Genomic DNA, 15,704 nt, shown 5'->3' with positions numbered 1-15,704 from the left:
CCTAAACCAGACTGAACATCACAGAGGCACGAGGAGAAGAGTTTCTTTAATTTGATATATTGCGGCAGTTCGCATTCTTGAGCAGACACAGATTCTGGAAGGCTTAGAAAGGCAACCTCTGGGTTTGTTCAAAATTTGGAAGAGGAGACAAGGTTTGGGAGGATGATATCTGCCAACTGGAAGGATGTGATAACCAGGAAGCTTAAACCCCCATCCCATCAAGACTGATAATACTTGGTTTGTTAAATAAATCAGCTTTAAATTTAAGAGGACTGAAATTTTTTTCACCTCATATATCCATCGAGTTAAAAGTAAATTTATTCCACCAATAAAATTCAAGACATTGCTTTTATATACTTTTATTTGAATTTCAGTCTCAGGCCGTATAATGTTTAACATTAGCTGCGAGTAAAAGTTAATAATCACTTCTGAAAAAAAAACTGCATCTTTCACTGTTTTGTAACATAATACAAAATTTAAGTACCCAAATAAATGCTTGTTAAGCTACATAATGACCGAAATATTTTTGCATAGAAATAGTGTGCTCTGCTGGTTAGCTAAGAGAAACGTTAAATTTACCATAAAAGCAAACTTTATCAACATGTTTCAATGGTCACCAGGTCTCCCAAGGAAAGTGGATAAAAAGTCCAGATGCAAACCACCATTGAAATGGATGATTTCAATGGAGATGTCATGCTCCATAATTTAAATCATCGTCAAAATTGGTGATTCAAATCACTTTTTAGTTAAATCAGCCCCCCCAGGGCCCTGGTTCCTGCCTCTCTGCTGGGACCACCACCACCCAGAAAACTCTTTCATCGCTTGGGCTCCTGCCCATGGGAGCCCGAGGCTTTAAAAGGAAACATCTTTGTCCCAGACCAGTGCAGAACAGGATCCTCTAATGAGCTCCAGATGATCCATGTGCTGGAGTTACACCGAGAGAGATAAAGTTAGATCTTGGGAATGGCAACAGGGGCTTGGGGGCAGGAATTATTCCCATTACATGCGTCTGGGTATGCACCTCGTGCACTCTTTGTACTCAACAGGGAGAAAAGTGCCTACTTCTCGCCTTCAATGCAGAAGAGAGTGGAGGGATTTAGTCAAGAGATCTGCAGATGGGTCCCAGGCTGGGCTGCAAGTGGCTGGCTTGGGGGTGGTAATATAGCCCAGCTCCCAAAGCTCAGAAATTTCCCAAGTTCTTTGAGTTACAAAGAGTTTGCATCCTAGGAAAAAAGAATAAAACCCAAACCCAAAAGACCTCAGACAAAGAAGTAAAAGCATCTGGTCAAAAGCTCTTTCCCAGGGAAGGGTTCCTTAGTCCTAATGGTCCCAGCCTCAGCTCCTGGGGTGCTGCAGAGGTTGCATCAGCCTCCTGCTCTATCTGTCTCTTGTCCTGCATCAGGCCCCTGTATGGTTTAATTGTGGCTGTGGACAGACAAGATACTAAAGAGCATTGTAAGGCACTTGGGACAGAACAAAAGAATGTGGTACAAAGCCTTTTGTCAGTACAGATTGCCATGGCTGAGCCAAATCTGTGCAGAAGTAATCCTGAGGTTAAGTATGGTCTGCAGTTCATTTGGCAGCTCTGGAGATCATCTCTCCCATCTGGAGGTGGTTCCCAAAAGCATCCCCATTTCATCTCGTCTGGGTTGCACTCCCATCGTGTGAAGCACTGAGTGTCTTCTTGCAAGGAGGGTTCTGACTCACTCAGACCGGGGGCAATGCATCAGAAAAAACAGCAAGTTTAGGGGGGGAAAAAAACACACAGGGGGAAAAAAAAGGCAAAACAGTCCTACTCAGATCCTCACTGGGTCTGAATAGAAGGGAGCCAGAGTGGGCCAGCACCATGTCCCAAGGGATCAAGAGGACCCCAAGATGTCAGGTCCAGGAGAAGGAGCCATCATATACCAGTTTGCCTTTCAGAGAGGGTTTGCTAGTGGTTTTGTTTTCTGCTAAACAATATATCTGTATCTAGATTGGCAGTTGCTCTAGCACATTCATTTTGTAGAAAGGCATCCCTAAATGGGAAGAGAATAATTTATACTGACATAAAGCACCTTTATTTGGATATAACTATCTACATTAAGGAGGTTGGATTGCTCTCACCGTATCAGTATGGTGTAGTTGAAGCTCTATTACTCGTATATAAGCTATTCCTGGCTCTGCTTCTGATTTATTTGACTAGCAGAGCTAGGCTGGGTGTGTCTAGATTCATGTTGTGTTGATATCAGAAAATCAACATTTCTTTCGTAATCCAAGGTATGTGATGTAAATCAAGAGGGCTCCAGGGAAGGCAGGGGCATTTTATCAGAGTAAAACGAGAGGAGAAGTGAGCCCAAGGGGAGGATTTACCAGAGAACGTGCTTTTATCATTTTACGACCTGTTGATTTTACTTTTCTAACAATTACTCAGAAGTAGGAAGCAAGGGAAAAATAGACCTGAGCCTAGATGAAAGGGAAGTGGGAGAACCAGGCTGCCTGTTTGAAATGTAAGAGCTTAATACATACAGGAAGGGTGGCTCCCTCCCACTCGGCCACCCCGAGCCCTGGCAAAGACCTTTCTTATCATGGCAGGAGTTGCAGAAATGAGACAGCAATTTCCAGCGTCAAACTTGGACCTTTAAACCATCCCAGGGTGCCTGGGGATTTGGTTTGCCTTTGGATTAATTTGGTGCAGCCCTAACCCACCACCACCACACCCGTTGGCGAACGGTGTTGGGGAAGGCAGTGGATGCTGTGCCCATGGGGTCACCATGGTGCTTCCCATTACTGAGAGAGAGGTCGGTGCCCATGGGATGACCACGGTGTCGGTGTGGCATGGAGATGCAAGGGCAGCTTTTGCTGAGGAACTGGCCACCACGGTGCCTCGACTGGCTTTTGAGATGAGACAAACCAGTGGCTCAATTGCACATAACAGTCAGGACTAATTACCTGCAAAATTTGTTTTTAAAGAGTGATACTGGGTTTGGATGATGGAATAATGATCCCACTTAGCGCTTCAGTGGGGGTTTAGGCTGGGGAAGGCTGTGCAAATAGCAGCTAATGATGCTCTCAGCATCAGCCACCAGGTGAAGGTGGGCTGCCTGCTTTCTAGAGAAATCTGCCAAAAACTCAGTTAAATATGCTTAAAATAAGCTGATTCAAACCCCAAGACTTCTTGTTAACTTCTTAACTTGCTGTGAATATGAAAATCAGACCAAAACAAGCCAGCATGGCCCAGCTCACAAAAGTGCCCCTTGTTGGTGCAGCCAGTTGCCCCCCAGCCCATCCCAGCTGGGCAGGAGTGGGCAGGAGTGCCCATTGCAGGCTCAGGAGAGGGTTAAGGTGTTCTGCTGCCTGGTCTGGGTGTCCAGACCTGAACCTGGGACTCACAACTTGATTGCCATCAGCCATTTGTCAGTCTCGGCTGGCTGCCTGCTCCTGCCTCCAGAGCCTGTTGCCTGCCCTGCGCTTATCCCATTTCTCTCTTAAAGCCTCTTCTCTGCCACATCCTGTGCTTGGGACTCCTGTGCAGAAACGGCTCCTTACAGAGAGGGTACCAGACTGGCTGGTGCCTGGGAGAAATAAATCCACTTGTAATTAGAGAATAGCTCCCACCAGTTTTCTTCAGATGACCACATTGGACACTGAATACTCTTGAGTTCAGGAGGAGGCAGCAGAATGGCTCTGTCTGACCCGGTATTCAATCACAGCATAATAGTGTCAGGGCCAAACAAACAGTGAACCACCCACAGGGGAAGGTCCAGGGAGAAACTGCTCACTTGTGCACTCACTAGGCTCATATGTCAGCTGTGCGGATCTGTCTCTGTGGATTCCTCCCCGGTACCTGAAGTGGCTGCAGCTTCCAGCACCCTCTGTGAGATCTGAGATGCCTCTTTATCCTGAGACACAGATGTCTTCCCAAGGCCATAACAGACTGAGGTACACCAAGATCACTTGGCTGGTTTTATTCTTTCTCTGGGATTTGCTCACTCACCTTGTCCTCAGCAACCTGATGGCTCCTGGCTCTCCCACTCCTTGCACAAGGACCTTCACTGACCTCTTCTTTATATCTCTTTACTGGACTTGTACCAGTTTTGGTTCTCACAAGGCCAAGAAGGACAAGCACAGCAAGTTTGTCCTTGTGGATCCTATGTGGATCATAGCATCATAGAACAGATTTTGTTGAGCTCCTCCTGATCCCCTACCAGTTGGATGATGGCCACCAGTATCCCTCTTCTCCCCAACTCCCATTGATTTTATCCACAAATTGAGCTCTCAAGGGAAAGTTGTTCTTCATGTGAAACACAGCTCTACAGTTACAGGAGAGAAACCAAGTAACAGTCAAAACCCTTAGGGAAATCTTTTAATAATTCCAGTCTTCTCACATGGGTTCTTGGCACTCAGGTCTGCAGAGGGGAAAAACTGATTTATGCCGTCAGTCGTTAGACAATGTGGAGGTGAGGTCAGGCGCGGGCATTCCTCATCTCTTCCCCTGCGCTCAGAGATCCCTTGGGCAAGGTGGAATCAAAGCATTTCAAATGGTAGAGGTCAGGAGAGTGACACCGTAAGAGGTAAAAGAGCACAGCCTCCTGCCTCCTACAGAATGGCTGACACCTATATATCTTCATATAGCCATTGTTTCCGCTTGAAAAATTGCACGTCGTTTGTTTTACTTTTTCCTAACCCTCCTCTCTCCTTAAATCCTCTCGATTTTCCGCAGTGATCTATAGGAATCGTTTGTGTCAAGGCTGACACTGATGTGGTACGGAATTTTTACAGGAGGAAAAGGCCGACGCCGTAAGATGGGCTTTAGCCAACAGGTGCCTGGGCTTTTCAAAGCCTTTGTCTGGAAATTAAAATCACATCTGAGCTTTGGGGATTTTCCTGCTTTTGGGGGGTTTCCTGCCCTGGTTTATGGCTGCAGTGAGGGGCTGGGGCCGAGCAGCTCTTGAGCACAGTTTCACAATGGCAGACCGTGGTGGGAAGGTACAGTGGGATGTCATGAAATGATGCAGTTTGGCCCTTGAAAGCCAATACCCACCTAGGAGCCTGAGCAGATGTCTCAGCGGCTTGAGATGCTTGCAAGAGTTTGCATTTGCTCGTTTTGGTCCCTACCTCCTGGCATTCCCACCTCCAGCTGTTTCTCTGGTTCCCTTTGTCCTCATTGTTCCTGGCAGGACAGTTTGTGGATGAAAGATACAGAGCGACCCAAGTCTTGGAGGCACTGGTCGTGGGACGGCCTAGGATACTGTGCTTGTGTTTTCTGGGAATGCCACAGCTTTGTGACACCTCTGCAGAACCTTTCCAGGTGACCATTTGGTGATGAAGGCCAAGAGGGATTTCTGGGGTTGTCTCCAAAGCACCATGCTCACATCTGGACTGATGCCCTGTCACGGTGCAGGATGGGCATGACAACAGTCCAAAACTCCAGAGAAAATTCAAGAAGGTGACTTACTCCTTGCTAGGAAATTCACTTCTGTTGGGAATGAGGAGAAATGGATGTTGCACATCCCTTGGATCTCTGCATTCAGTCCTGTTAGCTCCACAGGTGGGTGGTTAATGAAGCCAGGCTAAGCAACCTTCCTTCTGGCAGAAGGAGCAAACATTGCTCAGCTGCTCTCTGCCTCGATAACCACTGGTGCCTTTACTTGAGGAGCAGCAGGGAGGAGAAAGGTTCCAGCTTGAGCCCACAGCAGCGGGGCTGTATCTCCTGCAAGCTCTGAGGTCACTCCACCACCATGTCCCATCCCCACTCCTCCACTGCTTTGCTTGGCATAGAATTGCAGAGTTGTAGAGTTGTTTCTGTCGGAAAAGACCTTTAAGACCATTGAGGCCAACCACTGAACTCAAGCCCACCACTAACCCATGTTCCTCAGCACCTCAGCTACATAACTTTTTCAATATTTCCAGGAATGGGGACTTCCCCACCTCCCTGGGCAGCCTGGGACAGTGTCTAACAGCCCTCTCAGGGAAAAAGTTCTTCCTCATCTCTAACCAAACCCTCCCATGGTGCAACTTGAGGCTATTTCCTCTTGGTTTTAGCTCACTCTGGAGGAGAACATTCCTAAAAGCCCCCCTGAACACACGGCAAGAGGATATGTGTGGCACCAGGCATCAATGGCACTATCTCTTTGCTCATCCAGCTGTGGTGAGGTCCTGGCTCGAGGCTCAAGCTCCTGGGCACTGCCCACTGCAAGTTCTGGGACACAGGGGAGTGCGTCTCAGTTGTACACTGTGGGAAAAGCACATTGTCATTCCAGTCCTGGTTGGCAGCCCTGCAATAATGAACCCATTAGCCCAGCTAACGGGTCAGATCTGCAACTCATGTTGAAGCCAGTGGTGTTTCTGTGCAAAGATCTCAGGACTGAGGCAGTGGTTAATAACTGCATGGTAGTGCCTGTTATCACATCCCCACAGCTCCTGTCCCCAAAAACCCCTGGGGCCCCTCCTGAAACCCACTGTAGGGCAAAAGGGGATGGAGAGAGATGGTCCCATGCAGGGACTAGCCAGCCTCGCCACACTGGGGGGGATTTCAATAAGGCTTCAGATATCAGGTTTCCAAGGTGGTGGTGTAACATCAGCAAGAAGCAAATATTTGGCCAAGTGGACCTTGGGGTGGGCTGGTGTCTGGTGTAACCACACAGCGTGCCCATATGTTGTTACTTATCCATCAGCCTCTTTGAGTAACGACGTACAGGGCCGGGGCGAGGGTTGGCTTTTGTCAAAGCATATATTTCAGCGGCGTTTAAATAAACTCATCGAGCTGCACGTCTCGTGAACTTTCCTGTTCCATCTGTCTGCGCCGAGCCACCCGTGGAAGGAAATGGATGAGGCCTTCAAACCTTCTCCAGTCCCCAGAAAATGAGCCAGTCCAGTTAACAATAAATGGTGACCGGTTGGAGCACACATGAGCAGTCTAGTGAAGAAGAAAAGAAAGTTGAGCTTAATGAAGTCCCCGCGCCCATGTCCCTGCGCGTGGACAGGAAAGGACGGGTGGTTTATAACTGTTTATTGGAGTTAATGGTAATAAATTCCTCACTTGTGATGCATTAACTTTAATGTTTTCATTACGTGATGATTTAGGTTTTCCCTTTTCACGTTGTAAATCATGTTGTCCCGGTAGCACAGCAGGTCAAATGGCTGACATAATGTTATGTTTGGGGGAGAGGAATAACAGGGGAATGAGTTACGCAGATTATATACTTATATATTTCATATATTAAGGGGAAGGGGGGCGGTGTTCCTCTTTAGGGGACTTTGAAAAACAGCATCCAGACGGGCAGGCAGGAGGGACAGACAGACAGACCCATCTGAGCAGGGACATAGAGATGCAGCTGAGAAGGGCTGGTTTCCATGGCAACTCCCCAAATCCACTTGGTGCTAAAGGGGTTTTTCTTCCCCCCTCCTTCTTTGCTGAGTGTGAGCCCTTGGCTAATGAGCTGTGCAAATAGATATTGAGATTTAGTGGTTTTTGTTTTGCAATTATAGACTTAGTGAATTGGAAGGAAACTTTTGGGCCAAAGGCTCTGCCTCCTCTTTGAATTTTCTCTTCTTTCTTTTTTCTTTTTCTTTTTTTCCTTTGGCAAAGTTGGTTTCACTTCAAACTTGCTTTTACATTTTCCAGACAGAATAAAAAAAAAATCAAATAACCCACCAATAAAAGTTGGAGACTTTTTTCCACCCTCTCAGACTAAATCCCAACCCAATCTGCAGTCAACTGTCTGCCACCAACTGTCTGTTCCCCTGTTTGCTTATCAATCATAAAAGCCACAGTCATGGACTCCTGAAAAAAACAACAATGACTCCAACACCAACTTGGTGCCTAACAAAGATCCATCTGTGCATCCCCAGTTCGTTTGTGTCCAGTCATTAACTGTGGTCCAATGAGGACACTGGAGCAATGTAGTTAATTAAGCACCCTTCAGCCCCAGGTGAGAACTGTGGTTTTCTTGAGTGACTTCCACGGATTTTGTGTTCACTCCTGACTGTCAGCACCTGTCAGAAACCTCCGCTGTTGCCTGGGACCAGTTAATCTTGGTTCCTGTCTTCAATACTAGTCTGTACTGGTGGCTACAAGAGAGCATTTAGCAACTTCCCGCCTGTGCCAGAGGAAGCTCTGAGTCTACATGCAGATTTTCAATGGGTTCTTTGGGTTGAGATGAAGGCTCCTGAGCCTGAGGACAACTGATCCCAAAGCTGAACACAGAGATATTTCAGTTGACAATTTCCTCTTGATGATTTGTTGCTATTGATGTTTAACTCCTGCTTGCTGACTTGCTTTCAGTCTGGGTAGTTATCCCAGGGTGGATGCCTACACCCTGAATTTTGCTTACTATTCTCTTTTGAAAAGTCAAACTGAAGCCTGGATAAATCTTCTCTGCCATACCTTACCTTTTCTTCTTCTACTTTCTTATTTTCCTGCTAAAAAAATGCAACAAAATTAGTCTGGCACAAGGTCTATTTCATGTGATCCACGTTGACAATTCTTTAGTTTCCTCAGCTGTTTCCAAGCTGTTGCACAGAGGCAAACGTGTCCAGGGTGTACTGAGGACCTGGGAGCCACTGAGGTTATGGGCTGTGCCCTGGAGCAGGGGGACAAGGAGATGGGGACAGGGAGGGCCACGTTGATGGACAGTGATTCACCTCGCAGGATGACCTTTCTTCTTCTGCTCTATTTGATCAGGACATCAGTCAGTGTCCGTGGCTGATTCACTGGGCTGCAGCATCTGCATAGCACTGGAAGGGTCCTGCTGGGCTGCAGCATCTGGGTAGCACTGGAAGGTCCTGGCCAGCTGTGCCTGATGGATGTGTCCAGCCTCTCTCAGCCAGAGCCTGAAGCCAAGATGCTGAGCTCAGTCCCGTTCTCCCACAGGGAGCTGGACCATTATGTAGATCTGGCTGGTAGCTTTGATTGAGGTTTCCTGAGAAGAGGGTTTGAGGGGGATCTGTACTCACGTGAATTGTGATGTGAGAAGGCAGAGATGCTTTCAAGATCCTCCTTGTCTTGGAAAAAGGTAACAGTTTGAATATGGGAAGCATTCTTCCCCAGTCATAGAGTAATAGAATTGTAGAATTGTTTCAGTTGGAAAAGACCTTTAAGATCACTGAGTCAAAGCTCTGCCCTCACCCTGCTCAGCCCACCGCTAACACGTGGCCCTCAGTACCTCAGCTCCACGGCTTTGGGATCTCTCCAGGGATGGGGACTCCTCCACCTCCCTGGGCAGCCTGGCACAGAGAATGATAACTCTCTCAGGGAAAAAGTTCTGCCTCAGCTCTGATCTAAACCTCCCCTGGGGCAACTGGAGTCTGTTTCCTCTTGCCCTGTCACTTGCTACTCGTGATCAGAGGCAAAACGCCCTCTTGCTACAGCCTCCTGTCAGGGAGTTGCAGAGAGTGCTCATGTCTCCCCTCAGCCTCCTCTTCTCCAGGCTGAACACCCCCAGCTCCCTCAGACTTTCCTCAGTAGACTCGGTGCTCCAGATCTTTCCTCAGTTCCAGTGCCTGTCCCTGGACACACTCCAATGCCTCAATGTCTCATAGTGAGTGGCCCAGCACTCAAGACAGCACTTGAGGTGTGGCCTCACCAGTTCCCAGTACAGAGGCTGAACAGAATGTGTCTGTCTTACACACAACTCCTTGGTTTTGCCTCTATGAAACCTGTGTTTGAACAGACCCACAGATGCCACTCAGCAGTGGCCGTTTGTGCCATTAGCCCCAGCAGCCACATCCTGGACCTGTTTGCCATGGCAGACCTTAGTGGAGGGTGAGATTTCCAAAAGCTTTGAGCATAGCCTGAGTCTGTCTCACTTTGAAGGCAGCAGGAGGGGTTGTTTGTCTCTTTCTGATTGTTTTTTTCCTCATTAGCTCCAGTGGAAAAAGAAAGCAGCCACCACAGTGGGCTTGGGAAATCACAGCCAATTGTGCTCGGGTCTGAAATGTGTTTTGGGTGTTCCCTGCAAAGTCCCCAGGAGCAGAATCTGCTCTTGGCACATCTGAGCCTGGTGAATGAGCTGGAGGATGGGGAATTAGCTGCCTCTGTGCTCTATCCCTTTGAACAGTCGGTTGATGTGACAGCGTGGGCATCAAAGGGCCCCCGGGCACATTTGGCTGCAGCTACTGTGACATTTTGTGCAGCTGGTGTGCGTGAGTCAGAGACTGAAGGGAGGGGAACTGAGATCCAGAGGTCCTTGAGGACATGGCAAGGGTGGGCTGAAACAGGCGCTTGGCAGCCAAACTCCCAGAAACTTTGTCCAAAAGATGCCGTTTTGGTCAGCAAAGCCAGAGGCTCGGCTGGCGGCCTGGGTTCAACCTCATGCAGGAGAGAAGCTGCTGAGGCTGAGAACATCCTTCAGTAGCACTGGGGGATGAGTTACAGTAAAAGCTGGGGTGCAAGAAAGTGGGTAAAGGAGAGAGATGGTGCCTGCTCCTGCATCCGTGGATGTGGGGCTCTGGCTTCAGTTTTCTCCTGCTCCTCAAACGCTACAGGTCTGTATCCTCTGCAGAAAAGTGGTCTCTAGGATTATGGCACAGAGTTCTTCCCAGTGCTGCTGATGTGCAGCCCTTCTGCAGGAGGGACGTGGGTCCTGGATGGGGAAATACATCTGTGGGGAAATACATCTGCAGGAAAATCCTTGAGGATGAGCAGCTGCCCTGGGAGACAGGCTTGAGAGGCTGCAGAGGCTGGAGGAGGGGCCACGAGGGGTTTGAAGTGCTGGTGGCACTGAGGGGTGCTGGGGGAAAGTGGAGAGTTCATTGGGCTTGGCCATGAAGCCCATGGGACGTTGGGGTGGGCAGAGCTGCCAGTCCCAGTCGTCTGCTGGGTGAAGAGTGGGCTGGGAGAGACGGCAGGGTGGAAAGGGCCACTGAGCCCAGCCATATACAGCCACAGCCCTGCCATGCTGCATCAGGAGTGCCGAGAGAGGGGTTGTGTATCAGAAAGCACAGATGCATCTTTCCTGGATGAATTCGAGGTCTTTTCTTTCCCAGTTTTTATAAACAGGGAATAGCCACTAGTGGTTGGGACACATGACCAGATGATGAGCTGGCTTTTCCATCACTTGGAGTCCTGGAAGGTGTGGTGAGCTGTGGCTTAGCTGCCAGCTGTGTGGTCCTGGGGCAGAAGCATGGGGCAGAGGCTGCCCCAGGCAAATAAACCCTCTGCCCTTAGAAACCAGAGAGCTTTCTGAAGCTAGGCTCCCACCTTGCATCTCTGGATCTTCTGGGCATGCATTAAGATGGTTTAAAGAAATGAAAAAACCCAGGGACTGTCTCTGAAGGTTAATTTAGCTTTTTGGTGCTAGCAAAACCCATCTGGATTGTTGTTAGAGGCAGGCTTGGGGACATGGGGACACCCCATGTATTCCCAGCCCCCTCTGCAGCCAAGCAGAGCCCTGAGTGCCGTGTCCCCTGCACTCACCCACCTCACCCAGATTTAATCTTCTTGGCTCTGTGTTAGCAAGGCTGCATTAGAGAGACTGTGTGCAGCACTCAGGTTACAGCTATCATCTTTGTGTCATGTTCTGTAAAACTTAAAATTTCCAGAGCCTCATGCAATCAAATCATCCTTCACGACCCCTCCTTAATTGTATTAGCTTGTCTGAGTAACCACTGAGTATTTAAGGAGGAGGGAGTCTCCTTTCATTCTGATCTTCCTGCTGGGAAACTGAGGCACAGTGTCTCTTACAGAGCAGGAGAGATTTGGGCTCCTAATGGTGTTTCAGAGGTGATGCCCCAGGGAGCTGCCAGCCCATAAGATCCTGAGACCCAGAGCCGCAAACAACCTGAAACACAAAATCTGCTTGCGTGGAAATGGATCTCAAACAGGACAAAGCACTACTTAGAAGGCAGGAGCACTCACAAGGTCCCTGCCTGCTTACAGCCAAGCACTGGGAAATGATGGGCAAAGAGAGAAGATGTGGGACTGGAAGCGGCTGTCCGTGGCTCCCATCACCTTCCTGCTGCTTCAGTTGCTCTTTGTGGTGTTTGAAAGGTCCCAGTTCTCCCCTGTCAACTGAGGAGAGAGCACAAAGCACATCCCCGAGGAGAACCAGGATAGCTGGACATGTCCTTGCCTTGGCTCAAGCGACAGCAGCATCCTAAACGCTGGCAAATTTCCACAGCCGGTTTTCTTGGGGGAAACAGGGGCTGAGGGAAGCCCCATGCTGATAATGCACTGGAAGTAAATGAAATTAAATAAGCGAAGCAGCACTCGCAGCTCCTGCCTTCCCCCCTGGGTAATTCGATTCGAGCGCTGGCGCTGATGGGATCTCGCTGGGGCTGCCTCCGTCACCCCGCTGGGGCCTGGATTCTTAACGTCTAAATAAAAGTTTCACTCAAGCATTTTTTATTCTCCTGCCAGCGGGATCAGCGAGCTGGCATTGGGCACATTAATGTAATATTCATACTGGCAGGGCCTCCCTGTGCATCCGGCAGCACCGGCCCGTTTTCATAATTATAAATGTCCCATAAAATGACATTTAGATTTGCATTAGCAAAAGGGGTCGGGGCTTGGATTGGAGAAATCAACGTGCCTTTTTACCAGTCAGATGCTCAGCATCACTAGAGAGGAGCCTGAATATGTTTGTGCTGGGCAAGTGCACGGATTGGTGCCCTGGGACATTGTGGCCCCCACTCACAACTGCTCTGCCAACTCATCTGGGGCCAATGAGCCTCCTGTTGCAAAGCCCCTTCCCCAGATTGAAGAAAGTGGTGAGTACTGCTAGAGTCCAAAGCAGTGTGAAGGTGCCCAGGAGGCTCCTTAGGAAATTGTTCTGTGCCTTCCCTTATTGGGAATAATCTTCTGATAGTGGGCTGTCTGAACCTTGCAAGGGAGTTTAGATCCTTTTCAGCAACATCCTTTGTTTTCATTCTAACAAAAATAATAACTCTGATGTTCAGTGCTATCTGTATGAAGGTGTCCATTTCCCCTCAGCTCCTCGACCACTACTGCAGTGAATTGCAGGTGAAACCCAGCTCTATTCCATCCTCGCTGAAGCTGCCGTGATGCATTTCTCCAGAGCAGACTCAGCTCAACCCAACTCAGGAGAGAAATTAGGTTTCTCCTGGAGTGAAGGGACTGTACATATCCTCCAGGCATTGCCCATAGCATCCCAGGCTTCCTCTCATCTGAATCACCTCAGACAGCTTTGCATGAGCTGAGGATTTTGTCTCTGAAGGATGCAGTTTCCAGACAACAGGAGACAGGCCTAGGGGACCTTTCCCGACAGACTAAACTTGGTGTATCTTAGTGTCTGCTGAGACCCATCAGAGCTTGCAAACTCTCAAACACAAAAGTGAAAATAGCCCCTGAACAAGGGAGGTGATGGGAATGGATTGGGCCATCACTGGGCCTTAGAGAGACAGATGGGAGAACAAGAGAAGCTCTTGGGATCTGGGCTCCTGGGAAGCTGCCAAGGCTGGGCACTGGAGGGGCATTTTTTACTTAGGCATTTAGGCATTTTTTTTATTCTCAGCAGCAGGCAATGGCTTGTGGACATCCTGGCCCTGATTTTGGGGATGAGATGTGGTGATCACCTCGTACAGTGAGGGCCAAAGCCCTGCTGTGGCCACAGGAGCTTGCCAGCACAGTGCTGTGATCTGACTTAGGCCAGATATTAGACAAGAGGATTGTATTTTGGATGTTGATAGGCCTGAGCAGATCTTGCCTGCTGCCAAAGGCTCCTGGGCACCCAGAGAGCTTTGGATGGGTGGCAAAGGGCTGAGCATCAGCCCCTGGAGCTGCACCAGCCTCATGTCACTAAGGGTGAATCTGTGTAGCCACATGAGTCATGGTCCTGGCTTCATCAGAGACTTCTGTGAGCATGTAGCCAGGACTGGAACAGCTAGATCATAATTTTCATTTCCAGGCACTGATCTGGCTCCTCTGCTGTTTCTGCAGAGAAAGGTGGTGAAAACATTGTGCTGAGGTGTTACAGGAAAGGGAAATTCCAAGGCTTTGCTTTGTTCTCTGTAGGGCTGGAGGAGATCACACCGAAGCCTGTTCAAGATGCAGGGAATGTTTTGAAGCAAGGCTATCTGGAGAAGAGGTCCCGAGGTAAGGCCTGACAAGTACATCATAAAAGAAGGTTTGAGGATGTCACCTCTGTATTCCCAAGGATGCAAGTTTTCAGCTGAGGAACAACGAGGAAAGTACATCTTGTCTGCAGATTTGTCTGTCGGTGAACTCAGAATCTTTCAGGCACAGGGAGGGCGCAGCCTTTATTTATTCTCTTTTGCAGATCATCAAACTGCACGAAGATTAAAACCTAGAAATTGAATTAAGCAGCAGCCCAGTCCTCTAAGGCAAGATGTGCCCTTCTAACGAGCAATACCTAATGAGGATAAAATCCTGGTGAAGACAAGGTAGTTGGTAGCATCACACACATTAGCAGGTTGAGATAAGGACTGTGAGTCAGCCTCAGGTTTATCTTGATTTTACTGACTCTTGTGAAAGCTACATATTACTTCCTCATCACTCAGATTTTATCTCTTGATTTATTTACTGTATGACAGGCGGTATGAGGCAAAAACAGCCCTTTTTTTTCCTCAGGGCCATCAGCTGAGCTGGATAACTGGCTCTGTGCGTGCTTTAGCTTGCTCCAATTACAGAATAAAAGACATTTGCTTAAACCTCAATTGAGGAGGTTTAATTTAAAGCTATGTTCCCTCCTTGTTAGCAGGACTAAGGGTCATAGCAGCTCAGCCCTGCTTGAAGAGCTGGGGAAGGCTTGCAGGGCTCTTCCTTACCTCGTCGAGGTTTTGTATCAAAAATCTGCATGGTTTTATTGGGAAAAAAAAAAAAGATGAATGTTTTTTTCCTCCTAAATATTCATCTGAAGCATGTGGTGAGAGAAGAGAAATTAATCTTTTTTACTTTCCTGGTGTCCTTTTCTTTCCAGAGCACAGCTTTTTTGGGTCAGAGTGGCAGAAGCGCTGGTGTGTCCTCAACAGAAGGACCTTTTATTACTATGCCAGTGAGAAAAGTAAGTGGTGAGATGTCTGCCTACGGTTCCCAAACTGAGGGTGGTTGGCTGAGGGCACGGACAGGGCTGGAAAAAGGGAAGAGGAGAGCCCTTGCTGAAGGACAGGCTGATGTCTGATGAGAAAAGCATCTACCTCGGGCCACAATCAAGGCATAACATGCAGGTTCGAGAAAAGTGAATCTCAGTTTGCCTTCTCCACCCGCCCCACATCCTCCAAACATCTCTGTAGGTATGGAACAAGACAAGAGAGACACAGAAACGGAGCTGTGTGTAAATAAAATGATGTACCAAGGTTTTCATTAGCCATCAGCTGGGCTTCACCCCCCTAAGTGACTATATATAATCCATGTGTCAGTGTATATAAATATTTTGCAGTCATGCTCCATCAGGTACATATAAACAGACAGCTAATATCTCCAACGGAGTCTGGTGTGATTAGATATATGGCCTTGCTCTGTTCCACCCACTCAGAAACATGGCATGCTAAGGGCTAACAAAACACTTGGGCACCCGTGGCTTACAGCTACCAGGTCTGCAGCCAGGACAAGATTAACTCCAGTGGGCCAAGGGAATGAAGCTGAGTCTTTGTCCTCCTTCCATGTCCTTTGTCTAAGGATCTTGAGCACTTTTGGTTTCCAAACAAGCTTCCCAACTCCTCTGGCCACAGCAGGGTACAGGCTGCTTGGGCTTTCCCAGTAGGCTGCTGGCAGAGCTAGGTGCTGAAGTCAAGGGTTGATACTT

The 15,704-nt window shown here is 48.4% G+C and overlaps 1 protein-coding gene across 1 annotated transcript in view; it reads left to right on the top strand.

Moving 5' to 3' along the window:
• The window catches only part of SKAP1 (src kinase associated phosphoprotein 1), a 158,786-nt gene that overhangs the window by 114,425 nt on the left and 28,657 nt on the right, over window positions 1–15,704 (top strand). Inside the window, exons 5-6 of the mRNA XM_062018776.1 lie at window positions 13,955–14,035; window positions 14,880–14,963. Coding sequence (XP_061874760.1) covers window positions 13,955–14,035; window positions 14,880–14,963 — 165 coding nt within the window. The remainder of the gene's footprint in view (window positions 1–13,954; window positions 14,036–14,879; window positions 14,964–15,704) is intronic.

Source organism: Colius striatus, chromosome Z (genome assembly GCF_028858725.1).
Source record: "Colius striatus isolate bColStr4 chromosome Z, bColStr4.1.hap1, whole genome shotgun sequence".
Lineage (NCBI taxonomy): Eukaryota > Metazoa > Chordata > Aves > Coliiformes > Coliidae > Colius > Colius striatus.
This window is presented reverse-complemented; position numbering and strand designations above follow the sequence as displayed.